This window comes from Corythoichthys intestinalis, chromosome 10, assembly GCF_030265065.1.
Source record: "Corythoichthys intestinalis isolate RoL2023-P3 chromosome 10, ASM3026506v1, whole genome shotgun sequence".
Lineage (NCBI taxonomy): Eukaryota > Metazoa > Chordata > Actinopteri > Syngnathiformes > Syngnathidae > Corythoichthys > Corythoichthys intestinalis.
The window spans coordinates 25,282,268-25,296,138 of NC_080404.1; the positions used below are offsets into that span (position 1 = coordinate 25,282,268).

A 13,871-nucleotide genomic window follows, 5' to 3' on the forward strand; every position below is an offset into this window, starting at 1 on the left:
TACAGCCTTTATTTTTCCTTGTAACTTCTTCAGACACAGTACAGTTTGACACCGCCGCGACAATTCTAAAGGTCTTGTTCAAGCAATTGGTTTTAACCCCTTTAGAGATTTGAAAAAAGGTTGGGATTTTACAGATAAATAGTGGATATAAGGGAGGATGCATGTGGTGGTGATAGAAGATTTTTCATGGGGATTGAGGGAAAAGTTCAAACTGTAATGTCATACTTGAGCCTCATTGGCTGCCACTAATGGGTATAGACGTCCAATCTTTAGAACTGGAAGGCGTACCCCGGTTCAGTTAACTTGCAGTTCACCATTTTGTCAATGAATCTTCATTTGCTGACAACCCTGTTTATTCATTTTCTTTATTTAATTTTTAAGTTATTTATTTTTGCATTTTTGTGTATTATAACAGAAGGAACAAAGTTTTTTATTTTTCATTATTTTAATTGAAATTTAACATTTAAAAAAATGTTTATCCATTTACTTTTAAAAGATTTGGAAAGGGAAAAAAAATGTAAATCTTGTCCAATTTTTTTTTTTTTTTTAGCAAGAAAGATGAACTCAAAGCACATGATTTCACTTTCGAACAACATGCACCGCGGGCCTTGAGTTTGAGACCTGTACTGTTGGTTAAAGAATTAGAAAATAAATCGCTGACTTTCTGTTCATTTTATGATCAAATGGATTGGACATCGATCATCGGCAATGGCAAACAATGAGTTAAAATATCGCAAAAGGGTAAGTTCGGAATTTTTGAAATCAGGCTTAATCTTCGAGTTAGTGAGGGTTTAATTTGTCGGTGGAGTTGATTTCAACAAATTCCGTGTAATTTCTTAGTTATTCGTTAGTTTCAGAGCTTCAGAGTGGCTAAGCTAGTCAGTTGGGCCGACTTAGCATGCCAATGAAAAAACATGCCCACACAAAAATCATCGATGAACTATGCAATCAATAGTAATGGCTATGTTTTCTGGATAGTTATTAAAACTTATCATCGCATGTCAATAATGGCGTACTGCAAGCAATACGTCACTTCCGCTCATTAATATTCATGACGTTAGCTACTGTGCTAAGGGATGACACGCCACCGTTTGTTCTTAATAGGAAATGAATGGAAATCGTGTACGAAGGAGATGTTTACAAAGCTAAACCTACCAATTCTCTCCGAAAATGATGTCCCTGGTGCCAAATTCACTTGCAAAGATGTGGAAGTACATAAAAATGTTCAGTTAAAGAGATGGCTTGAGTGTCGAGGGCTGAAAAAGACGGGAAAAACGAGCCGATCTTAGCATAGCCTTAGCTTTCTTATCGACACCTTTTTCTTACGCGACTGACAATGACATTCTCCTGTTTCAACAAGCTATCCTTTACCACCAAAGCCCTCTTTCCTATATATTATATCTTCTGGTTGTCCTACGTCTCTGACCGTTCTTGGGGGGAATTTATATTCTGTGTTGCGATCGCAAATGCTAATCAGTGACAGCCAATGAACACTTTTAATTTTTTCGTTATTAAAAAATCTTAATTCTATCATTTATATACACTTCCCCCTTACTAAAGTTGTGTTTTTTTACAACAGAAACAGTAACAGTGGCAGTCAGATACCATTGTACTTCTTTTCAGGTCATTCATTTTCAGACAGAAGCAGTACGGCACAACGTCATGCTAAAACATAAGTTAAAAATATGAAAATGGCTTAACTCTTTGTCCTCTGAAAGACCATGCCAACCCAACAAAATGTTTACTGCATATGAAATGTGAATGGATTCACAGAGCTGCTGTTAAAGTCGGCACAAGTTTATTCAGTCTTCACATTTTTTCCTCCCGAGTTTTTGGTTTCGGGAAACGTATGAAGAAAACATCCTTCATATTTTGTAATGTCTATAGTCGTTTCTACAAGTTCCAAAAAAGCAATGTGTGGTCGGCATTAGAGGTGTGCAAAATTTCCGATTCTTAGATTATTCGCGATTCGGCCGTGGAAGATTCGAGAACGATTCACAAACATCCAAATTCCGATTATTGAAATATGCCAAGTAAAGCGGAAGTACAACACACTCAGCGCGCCGCGCGGTCAATGAGCAACGGAGCGAGAGTAGCTAAACATCATGCTTCTCATTACCCGGCCCCTCGGGTAATGCCAATGCTCAACTCACGGCTCTAGCTCAACTCATGCCACGAGATAAAAACACACAACAACATACCTGAAGCTGCTACAAAAGTACGTCATCCACATAATGTTACGGTAGATATCATTTATATAAGACTAGATGCACTACGGTAGCGGTAGCGTTTGCAGCACATCTACAAAAAGCTAGATGCAGACGTAGTAAACGGCCGCCATCTTAAAGCAGTACACTTCTCTGCAAGGCTGTTGTAGCGAACCTTCCAAGCAAACCTAATTAACTTTTTATCTAAAATACTCCTAAATCGGTAAAATATTGACTTGAATCTATCTTTAAAATAGTTTTAAAACTTTCACATGTCGAAAGTTGACAAAAGGGAAATTATGGATTAACGGGAGCAATTTTAACAACTTTAACGGTTGATTCACAACATTAAATCAATTGAATGTAGTTTAAAGCTGCTGATACAGAATGGGGACTGGAGTTTTTTATTTACTGTTATTTTTGTATATTTGTTTACTGCTATATGTTAACTTGATACTGAAATAGTAGTTTGGTTTAGCCTGAGAGTATTTTTGAACAATTTTGGAACAAATGTACAAAATATATAAAAAAAAAAAAAAAAGGGGGGGGGGGGGGTGGATCAATAATCGTTTTAGAATCGAATCGGACCATCTGAATCGTAATCGTAATCGAATCGTTAGGTGCCCAAAGATTCCCAGCTCTAGTCGGCATGTTCGTTTTTGAAAGATTACCGGAGAAAAGTAGTACAAATAACATTGTTTCTATGCGAGGGCGGGTCTATAATGTCCCACTTCGACTTTACTTCCGCCTTACGATGCGACGTCACGGTCTAAAAATAGCATGCATGTGGTACGCCATTGCAGTATGAACAGTAACATTTGTAATGTGACACACATCGGGGTTTTTTCACCGCTGATTTTTTTATGTCGTGGCCAGCAGCAAGTAACCAGTTTATATTGTTCCTCGTTCTTTAAAGGGAATTTGTGGAAATTCTTCTTTGCCTATTTCTTCTGTCTGTTTCCACAGCCTCTAAATGCACAGTTCGTCATGTTGCAGGCCGTCAGTTAACTCAGCAGACTGATGCTGAATTCGAGGAAGGTGAAATGTCAAGAGTTTCCAACCTCCGATCTGGACAAACATCATTGGAACGCCTACACTATTTGATCGCTTACGAGAAAGCAGGTTTGCTGGAGGTCAAAATGTCTTTTGATGGCTAAAATAAAAAACAACTTGTCACGATCAGCCATCTTTGCTGTTTACATTCGCTTGGAATGTTTTGAGGTAGCATCGTGTACCCTCCCAGCAGGATAAGTCAGACTTCCCAACTTCCTCGAATGCAACGTGAGCACAAGTGACCGAATCACTCCTCTCTATTGTGGTCGGATTACGCATTTAAAAAAAAAAAAGTCCTGCAGAATGAATTACGGCAGTTTTTTTGTGACATTGTTTTGACCGCATGGGTGTTTTGGAACAATGATCTGCATTTTGAATTTATTTGACTATGTTGGACCTGTTTGTAGCTCTGTATCATTTTTTTATTGTTATGCTAAGTCGGCCCCATTGACTCGCGCTAGCTTAGACATTCCGGAGCCCTGAAACTAACAAATAACTTACAAACTCTACGGAATTTGTTGAAATCAACTCCACCAACTAATTAAACCCCCGCTAACTTGAAGATTAGGCCTAATGTAAAAAATTCTGAACTTCCACTTAAGTAGTGCAAAATGTATAAGTAAAAAACACAAATAGCCTAATGACTCAGGAAGCGAGTGGGAGATGATGAGAAGAATGCATGTGGGCAACACGAGCTTGTCACATTACTATTAAACATGAATAGCCTTACTATACTCATTCTACTGTACAGTTGTTTGGTACATCGCCATAGCAACCGAGTTCATTTATAGCTTAAATTATGTATGACATTGTATTGCCCTATTGATTGTTTCTGTGAAAATGAAAATCTGCTTGTAGTGTTTCCCAATGTGCAGTGACCTTATGTTCATTCTTACCAAACAACACTTTATGTTGTTGTCCACTCTTATCACATCTATGAGGAAATTCATTGACGTGAGTAGCATTCCAGACATATTGTAAATTAATATATTAATGAATGAGTTAGCTTATCTTTGCAAAGGCGGAATTTTGGGGTAGGGAGTTCAATGAGGAAGCGTGTTTGTACTGTTTTGAAGGCTCCTCCAGTGCATTCGGACCAAACTGTCTGTTTTAGGGTGCGGCTTCTTGAGACTTTTTTGCCGGTCTTCTCCGGATTGACCAGTCTACCAAATTTCATCCAACTATATACCTGAAACCAGCTTCAATTTTTAAAAGGATGTCTTGTCTAGAAATAGTTTGTGTGGATTCTTGAGACTTCTTTTGTGGGTCTTCTCAGGTTAGCCATGTATACCATATTTCGTGTTGCTATATGAATTAAAAAAAAAACAAAAAAAAAATTGACCAAACTGCATAATGTCAATGTGAACTAGGGATGTCCCGACCCGATACCAAAAAAATTTTAGTACTGTCCCACTATGCTGCCTTAGTAATGTGATTTAAAAAAAAAAATTTTTTTTAACAAGAATAATGTAGAAAAATGTTTGTCTTTATTAAATGTGTCATTTGACGCTCACGCTGCAGAGAACAGCCTCTCACTTACACAATGAGTTGCCACGGCACACTTATGAAAGTTTAACGATGATTGACAGATCTGTGCCTTTGATCGTAGAGCTACCAAGCTTCTCTGGCAAGATCAAAGTTACAAACCTGTCAATCATCGTTAACGTTAAGTACCAAACGCAAGCTGGACAGTTTGGCCGGTATCAGGAGCAGAGATAAGAGGCTGTGGCGCTTTATGAGCATGAAGCTGAAAAACAAATATATATTTTAAATTAAAAACCACATCCTTTTCACCAGATTCTGATCCTCTGAAAAATGGCGCGATCGGCCCGATTTCCGATCACGTGATCGGATCGGGATATCCCTAATGTGAACAGGGCCTGGGTGAGATGAGCATAAACAGGATCCCTAGTTGGGGTGCTAGTGGACAATTATTCACGGGCCCCTCCACACTTTCGCGGTCACCTCAAGGCGATCGTCTCGTGTGTTTGTGTGGGATGTCAAGTGAAATTTTTTTTGCAGGCCCCTCTATATGGGGGGGGGGGGGGGGGGGGTTAGTTGGAAGAGATATTTTAACATTTAAAACACTATATTCCAGCTCCGCGCATCATCTTAGCTTTCCGTTTGACCCTTCCCTTTCCCAACCACGCCCACTTTACGCCCCACAAACCAGGCCCATTAGAGGCCCAGGCCCAGGTGTGGATGCCCCCCCAGCACCTCCCCCGAGTCCCGCCCCTGTGCGTACTGCTATGTAAATTTTTTGACTTTTTGACATTTTTTTTTAGGACAAGTTGAACACTGAAATAACCACAATAGGTGGCTTGATATTTAAATGCTAGATTTTCTGTGTTTTTTGGACTATTTTTTTCATGTTTCATGTCAAATTTCATTCTCCAATAAATGAAATGGGCTTCAGGGGCTGGATTACGAAACATTTATTTTTTCAGACAGCTCTTGGAAAATAACCTCTAACGACCCAATTTGTCCACTCATAAATTTGGATTAATTTACGAGAAATGAACCATTTATGTGCGTTAAATTATACGACCAGATTTCTAAACGAGACTGTGCCCTCAGTGAACCAATGGAATAATAAAACTTGTTTACGTTTTTGCTTGAAGCGGGTGACAGTGACGGGTTGGCTTAGCGTTCCAGATATTTCTGCATGACGTCTTGAGCCGAGCCCGAAAGAAATACGAAAAATCCTGGGAAGAGGATAATAGGGAAGGGGGGGCGCACCTTCTTTCTCTGGGAAGCCGACTGACAGTGAAAACAGGAAGTAGCGCCTGCAAGATGATGGCTTTATTTTTAGACGCAAATACACACACGCTTCCTTGGGTCCGACCCTACACTTAACCCCCACAGGGAAACGGGAGGTCAAGTACAAGTTCATGTACGTATTTTCAAGTAACAACTTAAAGGTTCCAGTGTCAAAGACTCATATGAAGTTGCTTTGACCTCAATAATTAACTTAGTGGCTGCCGTTGACGGTGATAGACGTCCAATCTATTTGAACTGGCAGTCAATGACAAGGTTTTAAGTGACATTAACATGGCCTTTCACAATACTGAGATCATTCTCGGGTTCCTGCCTTTCTGTATGGAGTTCGTAATGTTCTACCCGTGCCTGTGTGGGTTTTCTCCAGGTACTCAGGTTTTCTCCACATCCTAAAAACATTTGTGGTAGGCTGATTGACCACTTCAAATTGTCCTAAGGTATGAGTGTGTGCCTGAATGGTTGTTTGTCTCCTTGTGCACTGTGACTGTCTGGTAACCAATTTATGGTGAACCCGCCTAATACCATTACCAGGATAGGCTACAGCACCCCCACGACACTTGTGAGTTAAGTAGAATGAAAGAATGCCATTACCATTGAGAGCTTCTACTCAAAATGGGTTGAAAATGGGGTCTTTTTCCCCCCCTTTTTGAATCATGTTTTTAATTTTTTTTTTTTTTTTTAATGGATTGGTCTTTTTTTTTATGTATGCTCTAAACTTTTATTACTTCTAAAAGGGATTTGACCCCTTAAGATTTTTTTTTTTAATTATGTGCGTTTTTCTTATTGTGTTTATTTGCCTTATAAGTTTTATTTTTTTCATTGACATATTTATAGTTTCATTTTCCTTTTTTTTTTTTTAAATTTGATTGTATTTTTTTTAAATGTGCATCTAAGATTTTGATTGATCTTTTATGTCCTACAGAAATGGTGTCTTGCAGTGTTTAATAGATAAAAAAATGAACTTGAAAATTTGAGTTGTACTTACTTTAAAAATTTCAGTTAGCATTAGCACAACTTTTTGGAAGTTTTATTGTTTTAAAATGTTGTTTAATTCTATATTTTAAAAAACATTAGAAAAGACGTGTTTTTGTAACCAAACGTTTTGATTAGATTTGATGACTGAACATTGACTCAGTTTAAAGTGCGTATGACCCAAAAAGCATGTTTATTTCATATTTCACGCGATGTTTTACGCTCCTGAATGAGATGGACTGCTTGGATGTGAGGAAGCGATCGTTTTATGTATTCAATTTTTGAATCCCGCGCCATGAAAATTTGTTATTTCCGGCTCCAGTCTCGGGTTTAGGACGAATGCGAACGTGACGTCACCCGGGTCAGCGTCTCACAATACAGCATTGCTTTATAGCATGCAGACGGACTGCGGATTCAGCTGATTTTGCGGATTAATTTCTTTATTTTTCGCATCACGTCAGCTAAATGTCCTGCAGATTTATTGCTGCACTACGGAGAGGCGTGTGAGCCTTTTTGGGTTTCAGAAAGTTCCCGTTCACCCCGAGATCGGCCAAAACAAGTGTGCGACAACTGTGGGACCATTGGACTTAGGAGGAAGTGAGTAAACATCGTGTTTCGTATTATGTCAAATACTGGGATCATTTTAATATGGAGGTGGCTTGAATTTTGTGGCGATTACAAAGTGAATCGTCACAAAATGCAAGCAATTACAAAGTGAACACTACAGACCCTCTTTAAATAAAGGACTATTTACTTACGTTTGATCATGGACGACATGTAGAAAAGTTCTCAGACACATCCTGTCATGTTAGCTGGACAACAACTGCAGCCGCGCTCTCACTGTTTACGTCTTTGCCGTGTAGTTAAGCATTAATTTACGCTAATTCGTCTTGACCATGTGGCAGCTACGCGCTCCTACGACGTCGGCCGGTTTGTCCGAGGATAATTCTCCAGCTGCTTCCCGGTAAACATGCTCTCCTGCCTGCAGCAGGGGATGAGCTGTAACTTGCTCGCCGCCGGGTGGGTTGCCGATCGGCGTTGACAATTGACAATCCCGCCTCTGTGTGACATTATCCCGAGTAGATTTGAGTGATTTTTCGCTTCGAAAGCCCAGAATAGACTTTGAAACATCACTCGGCTCGGGTTAGCGTGTCGGCTAGCCATCACGCCTCCTGGTTTGTTTACGGTCTCAGTGCCAGTGCCGGTTACGCTCCCCAAAGTCGGGGCAGGGAAATGACAAAAGCCTGACTAATTACGGTGGCATAAAATATCGTTCGGGAGGTGTGACAGTAAAGGTGAAGTCGACAGTTTTCACCATTATGGATTAATTTTGCCATGTCGTACTGAATAAATGCATTTTTAATATTTCATATTTGATTTAACACAAGACTGTTATTTGTCATGACCACACCTTTTATTTAGCAATTGGGGAAACTATATTTTGATAAAAAGAATATCCTGTGAAAATATTGGCGATTGAAAGAATGACATTTTGTTGCTCTCTTCGTCGCATTTTCCTCATTATGAATAATTCCCCCTCAATGGGCTGAAGTCTGAATCAGATGAAACATTCTCCTGCCGGCGTCATCCTGCCGTTGAGGACGCTAGAGCCCTATAATTGTAGGCGTGGTTTAACCGCAGATTAAAAGACTAATTTCTCGTCATCTGCACTTTGCCAATTTGTTGTATGTAGACGAATCGTCTAAAAATATGATTCTAATTCACATAATAATGCAATTGAAAACATTTTTTTTACCCTGTCGTATGCACTTCAATGTCTCTTCAAATTGGAAATTTGAAGATGGGCATTACGAGGGTGACGCCTATTTTAAGGAGATTCGTCAGAATTTCAATTTTACCACAAACTTCGGCGGATTTTTTGGGTAGCTGTAAAATTGGCCGATGGACCAATTCGTAAGAAACTCTTACTCGCGAATGCTGAACAAAACAGCTATATATTAAGCTTGAGAACGATAAATCGATACGACCGGATATCCGGTTTTACAGGCGAGAGATACAGCTGTATCGATAGTAAACTTAACATTCGACAGTAATTAGCCATTAAATATTCAACGAACCGATAGTAGAGACAGAATTCGGCTGTCGCGAGCACAAGAATCGCCTTCTAATGCCTAGTTCAATGCATTGCTTAATATGATAATAATTTAGCTTTTACTTCACATGCTGCACTTCTGTCATTCATCACACAGCGCACTAAGCTTGAGACTGCACGCATATAATATGGACAAGCACCTCTCACAGTTGTGGTTGCCTCAACTTCCCATGCATTTCGGCAGAACCGCTACTAGTCGCTGTCATTACCCGATCGTCATGGGCGTGTCATAACAACGCGAGATCTAACAAAACCACTGTAGCGCATGCTCCGTAGCGTTTTCTTCACAGCCCAAAACGAAACTAGTAGTGGCAACGAAGCAACATGCTAAAACAATGAACAGTTTGAGCACCGACGGCAGCGACGTGCAGCGATTGATTTTCAACGCACCCAGGAAAACAAAAGTCGGACTTTGAAGTGATGAAGGGAGCCAGATCTGTTCACATGGGACAGAGCTTGTGTGAAGTGTGGAGCAGTACAGATATCGTGAGTTTTTAACCCTGAAAAATACCCAATTACAATAGTGGAAAGGGCAGCGCGACCCTCTGGAGACTTTGTTTCCACGAAACGCAGTCTACTTAAACATGAACATGTGGATTAGTTGATCTTCCACAAGAAAAATCTGCCCTTCAAAAAAGATATGGACAGTGATGAGGAATGAAAAACGTAGAAGCACAGGCATAAGTGAATGACTTTGCTGTGTATAAGATTAAAGTAGTGATTATTGACCTGTCTGTCTAAAATGCCATGTTTTTATTCCCCCAATTATACCAGTGGTAAAGCATAATTTATTATTTATTTATGATAACACTAGCAGGTGTAATTCTTTTTTTCTAGAGCTGCTGCATATAATTAATATTTTTTGTTCTAAGATGTTTACGTTGAAAGTTTGCTCTTAAATTACTTACCTCTTTTGTTCAAAACACCAGGAAATACAGTAATTGAATTACTGCACTTTATTGTTGTCTGTCACTGGAGTTTTATTTTATTATCAATCCCATACAACAAAATGACGGTCATATAGTAAGCCTTATTTATTTTTTTTCATAAAAAATAAAACATAACATTGGTAGGAAATTTTGTTTAATTTTGCTATTAGAAATGTGGTCTTTTTTAAATGTTTAAAATACTGTACGAACACACACAACAAATGTTTACTATCGTATCGTTTTCAATCTGTATCGAACCATATCGTTCTTAAACTGTATCGAATCCTATCGAATCGCTCGGCCTTAAAAATGTATCGTTTTTTAATCGAATTGTAACCTGTGTATCTAGATACATATCGAATCGGCTTCATGCCAGAGATTCCCAACCTTACTATATATGCGACCGTCACGTAAAACCGATCTCTTTCACCAGACTTGTATCAATTGATTTAAAAAATATTATCCATAACAGATCAGATCAGGTTGGTCTAGCTAGCATTTTGAACAAGAGCAACTCCAAATTTGTCTGACAACGACGTGTCTTGACATGACGTGATGATTTTGCCATTTCAGGAATGGAAACCCCCTACTGAGGGTGTCCAGCTCTCACAGAAGCTTCTAATCATTAGGAAAGCCTCTTGTTATTGTCGCACTGTTCGTCCTTGGGTACGGCGTGAAAGGACAAGCACTGACGCACATCAAAACATCACCGCCTGCTGAGTCACTGCTTCTTTCTGGCGGGGACTGTCTGCACAATAACAAAGTAGTAAAATGCTCTTACTGTTAAAAAGATATAAGACATTTAAGTATGAGAATATTTACTTATAGCTGTGAATGCTCATAAATCAGTGCCATTGACGGTGCGAGACATCCAATGTATTTTGACTGGGAAGCGGGTAATGTTCGTTTATTCGCTCCTCACATTGAAAGGGGCGTCTCACTCTGTCAAGGGCAATCAATGACTTAAATAGATTAGATAACTGATAATACAGTATACAGTACAAATGGTACCTTTTTGCTACTATTTTTGTGTCTTTTGGCCAATTGAAAACCATCAAAATGTCATTTTTAATTGCATCATTTAGCCATTTTTGGACAGTTTTCGCGACTTCATTGTTCATGAAAGAGGCATTCAGTGGCATACAGCTATTCAATAGAGCAAATGAATTATGACATTTGAAAGAAAAAGTGACCATGGTAAAGATTTGTATGTATATATTTTATGTTATTTGTTTTGAAAATGGATGAATGATGCAAATTAGAAGGGTTTGGCGGGAAAAAAGGGTGAATACTGGTTTTACAGGATGAGTGAAACTCGAATGATCGCTGCCAACCCTCTCGGTTCAAATTGTTTGGACGTCTTGGCAGCCAGTGAGATCATTAATTGTGGCACCGCTAATCAGCGGTGGGTAGAGTAGCCAAAAATAAGTAGCATTACTTCTAAATTGTTATTACTCAAGTCGAAGTAAAAATGGTCATTCAAAAATGTACTCATGTGCTAGTAAAAATGTATTAATTCAAAAGAATACTAAAGTAATGAGTAACATTGTGAGTAACTGCTTACCATGTCAGATTTGTTTTTAAAATAATGATTTCTTTTCTCAGCACTTCATCTATATGAGTACGGTTTTATTATACTGTAGTATAACCTATTACCTGACCACATTAGATTAAAAAAACATTGAATTCAGACCAGAACAACACTTGAAACATCACCCATCCAAAGAGGATGAGTGTCAATGGGAGAAAAATAAAAACATTGTTACCTCTGATTAGGATAATGGAGTCATTTGGTTATTATTGCAATTTCTCATTGATGAAACTGAGACAGCCACTGTCAGCATCTCTGGCAAAAATAAACTCAATATGTAGAATAAAGATTCAAAATGTAACGACTTTAGTGTAGCCCAAGAGTAGAGTTTCTTCTTCACAAATTTACTCAGGTAAAAGTATTGCGTGGTAAAACTACTCTAAGAAGTACCTTTTTTTTTTTTTTTCCAAAAAGTTAATCATGTAAATGTAACACGTTACTTCCCACCTCTGCTGTTAATTATAGTATGGTGAAGGTGTATGTCAGGGGTCCCCAAACGATGGCCCGCGGGCCGGATATACAGCCCGCCTCCACATTTGGTCCGGCCCCCTGAACAATACCAGAGAGCATTTAGATATATATATACATTTTTCCCCCCAAAGTGTTATTTATTTCCTGGCTTTTTTCTGTGAAGAACCCAGAGAAGGTTATTTGGTTATTATATTATATTATATTATATTATATTTATTTTATTTACTTTTGTTCCGCGAAGAATCCAGAAGGGGTTATTTGACTGAGGCTTTCTGAAAAACAATGAATATTTACATTTAGTCACTCCTGCAATTGTCACACTTTTTCTGTTACAAACTGACCCCGGCCCCTCATCAGAGAAGGGAAAAGTTATGTGGCCCTCACAGGAAAAAGTTTGGGGACCCCTGGTGTATGTTATCGATTGAGGATCTCTTCGATATAATGACGTCATTCAAGCGAGGAGATGTTAACTCATGGATAGCCATTGACGGCGCTAGACTTCTAATCCATTTTGGCAGGGAAACGTGAACATTCACAGCCAAGCCTCCCATACAGTTTAAATGATTCTGTCGTTGTCAATGGCGGGCAAATAGTTGAATATGACGAACAGAGCGGGGAATCGGGGATGCCGCGGTGAAGAGCATCCTCTTGTCACGTGATGAACAAGGAAGCCGCTTTACCGGGGGGATCACGTGACTAGCGGAGCACCGTCGGCGGTCTGATCTTACCCACTCCTCAAAGTGCTTGCGGCCGCCGTGCAGGAGATCCTCGAAGCGGATGACGCAGTTGGCCACGAAGTCATCGTAACCGATGGGCGCGTCGTGGAAGACGGCCAGCTCGATGGCTCTTCCGTCGCGCACCTCTGCCGTGAAGTCGTCGTTCCACGCCGGGCTGTTGGTGCGCGGCCGCGTGCACGTCTGGCCCACCCGCGATTCGTCTACGTTCAGCGCCGCGTACGTGTCCAGCAGGAAGCCCTTGGAGCTCTTGGCGGCGGCTCCGCCGGCGTGACGCAGCGACCACGCCGTGGGCTTCAGGTCCAGCGCCTCGCAGATCCGGATGCGCAGCTGGCCGTTGAACACCACCATGGCCAGTCGCGAAGCCGGCCGGCTCAAATCCTCATGCTTGAGAAGAAGTCAGACTCCGGAGTCAGACTTGGGGGAACCTCTGGCTGTCTGACACCCGCAGCGGAGGCGGGGAGAGGGGCGGGGATCCGCGCGGTAGGTCGCCGACAGCCGCAGATGAGCTCACCTCACGTCAGCTGTGCGGTGAGGGCTGCGTGCAGCGAATAATGCTTAACTGCTAATAACGGCGATATACGATAGACCAATCAATGGCATCTTTATCTTTTTTTTTTTTTCATTAACCGTCATTGACGGCGCTGCATGGGCGTCCATTCCTGTTCAAATTGATTGAACGTCTACTAATAAACACGATTTGACGTCTACTGTATATGGCTGGCACTGAGTACATTGCCATTTGATGGCGATGGATGTCATTCAATTGCTGCTGCCAGGCCACCAGTCAAATTGGATTGGAAGCCACCACCAATTGCAGCCAGTGAATAGAATCACCCAAAATATGGATGATTTAGAAGGAAGAATAAAATGTTCAGTGATGATCGTACACTTTTTAAAATAAAAACTGAAAGAAAAAAAAAATCAACTGTTTGAAAAGTTGAAAAAGACATGTCAATGTCCGAAAAAGAAAAAAACAATTTGAAAGAAATGGAGTCTCAAATATTTTGTAACCAACGGCGT

At 40.1% G+C, this 13,871-nt stretch overlaps 1 protein-coding gene across 1 annotated transcript in view; it reads right to left on the reverse strand.

The window, feature by feature from the left end:
• Positions 1–13,436, reverse strand: part of LOC130922623 (protein kinase C epsilon type-like) — a 72,550-nt gene extending 59,114 nt beyond the window's left edge. The window contains exon 1 of the mRNA XM_057847507.1: positions 12,843–13,436. Coding sequence (XP_057703490.1) covers positions 12,843–13,199 — 357 coding nt within the window. The 5' untranslated portion in view covers positions 13,200–13,436. The remainder of the gene's footprint in view (positions 1–12,842) is intronic.
• Between the last annotated feature and the right edge of the window lie 435 nt (positions 13,437–13,871).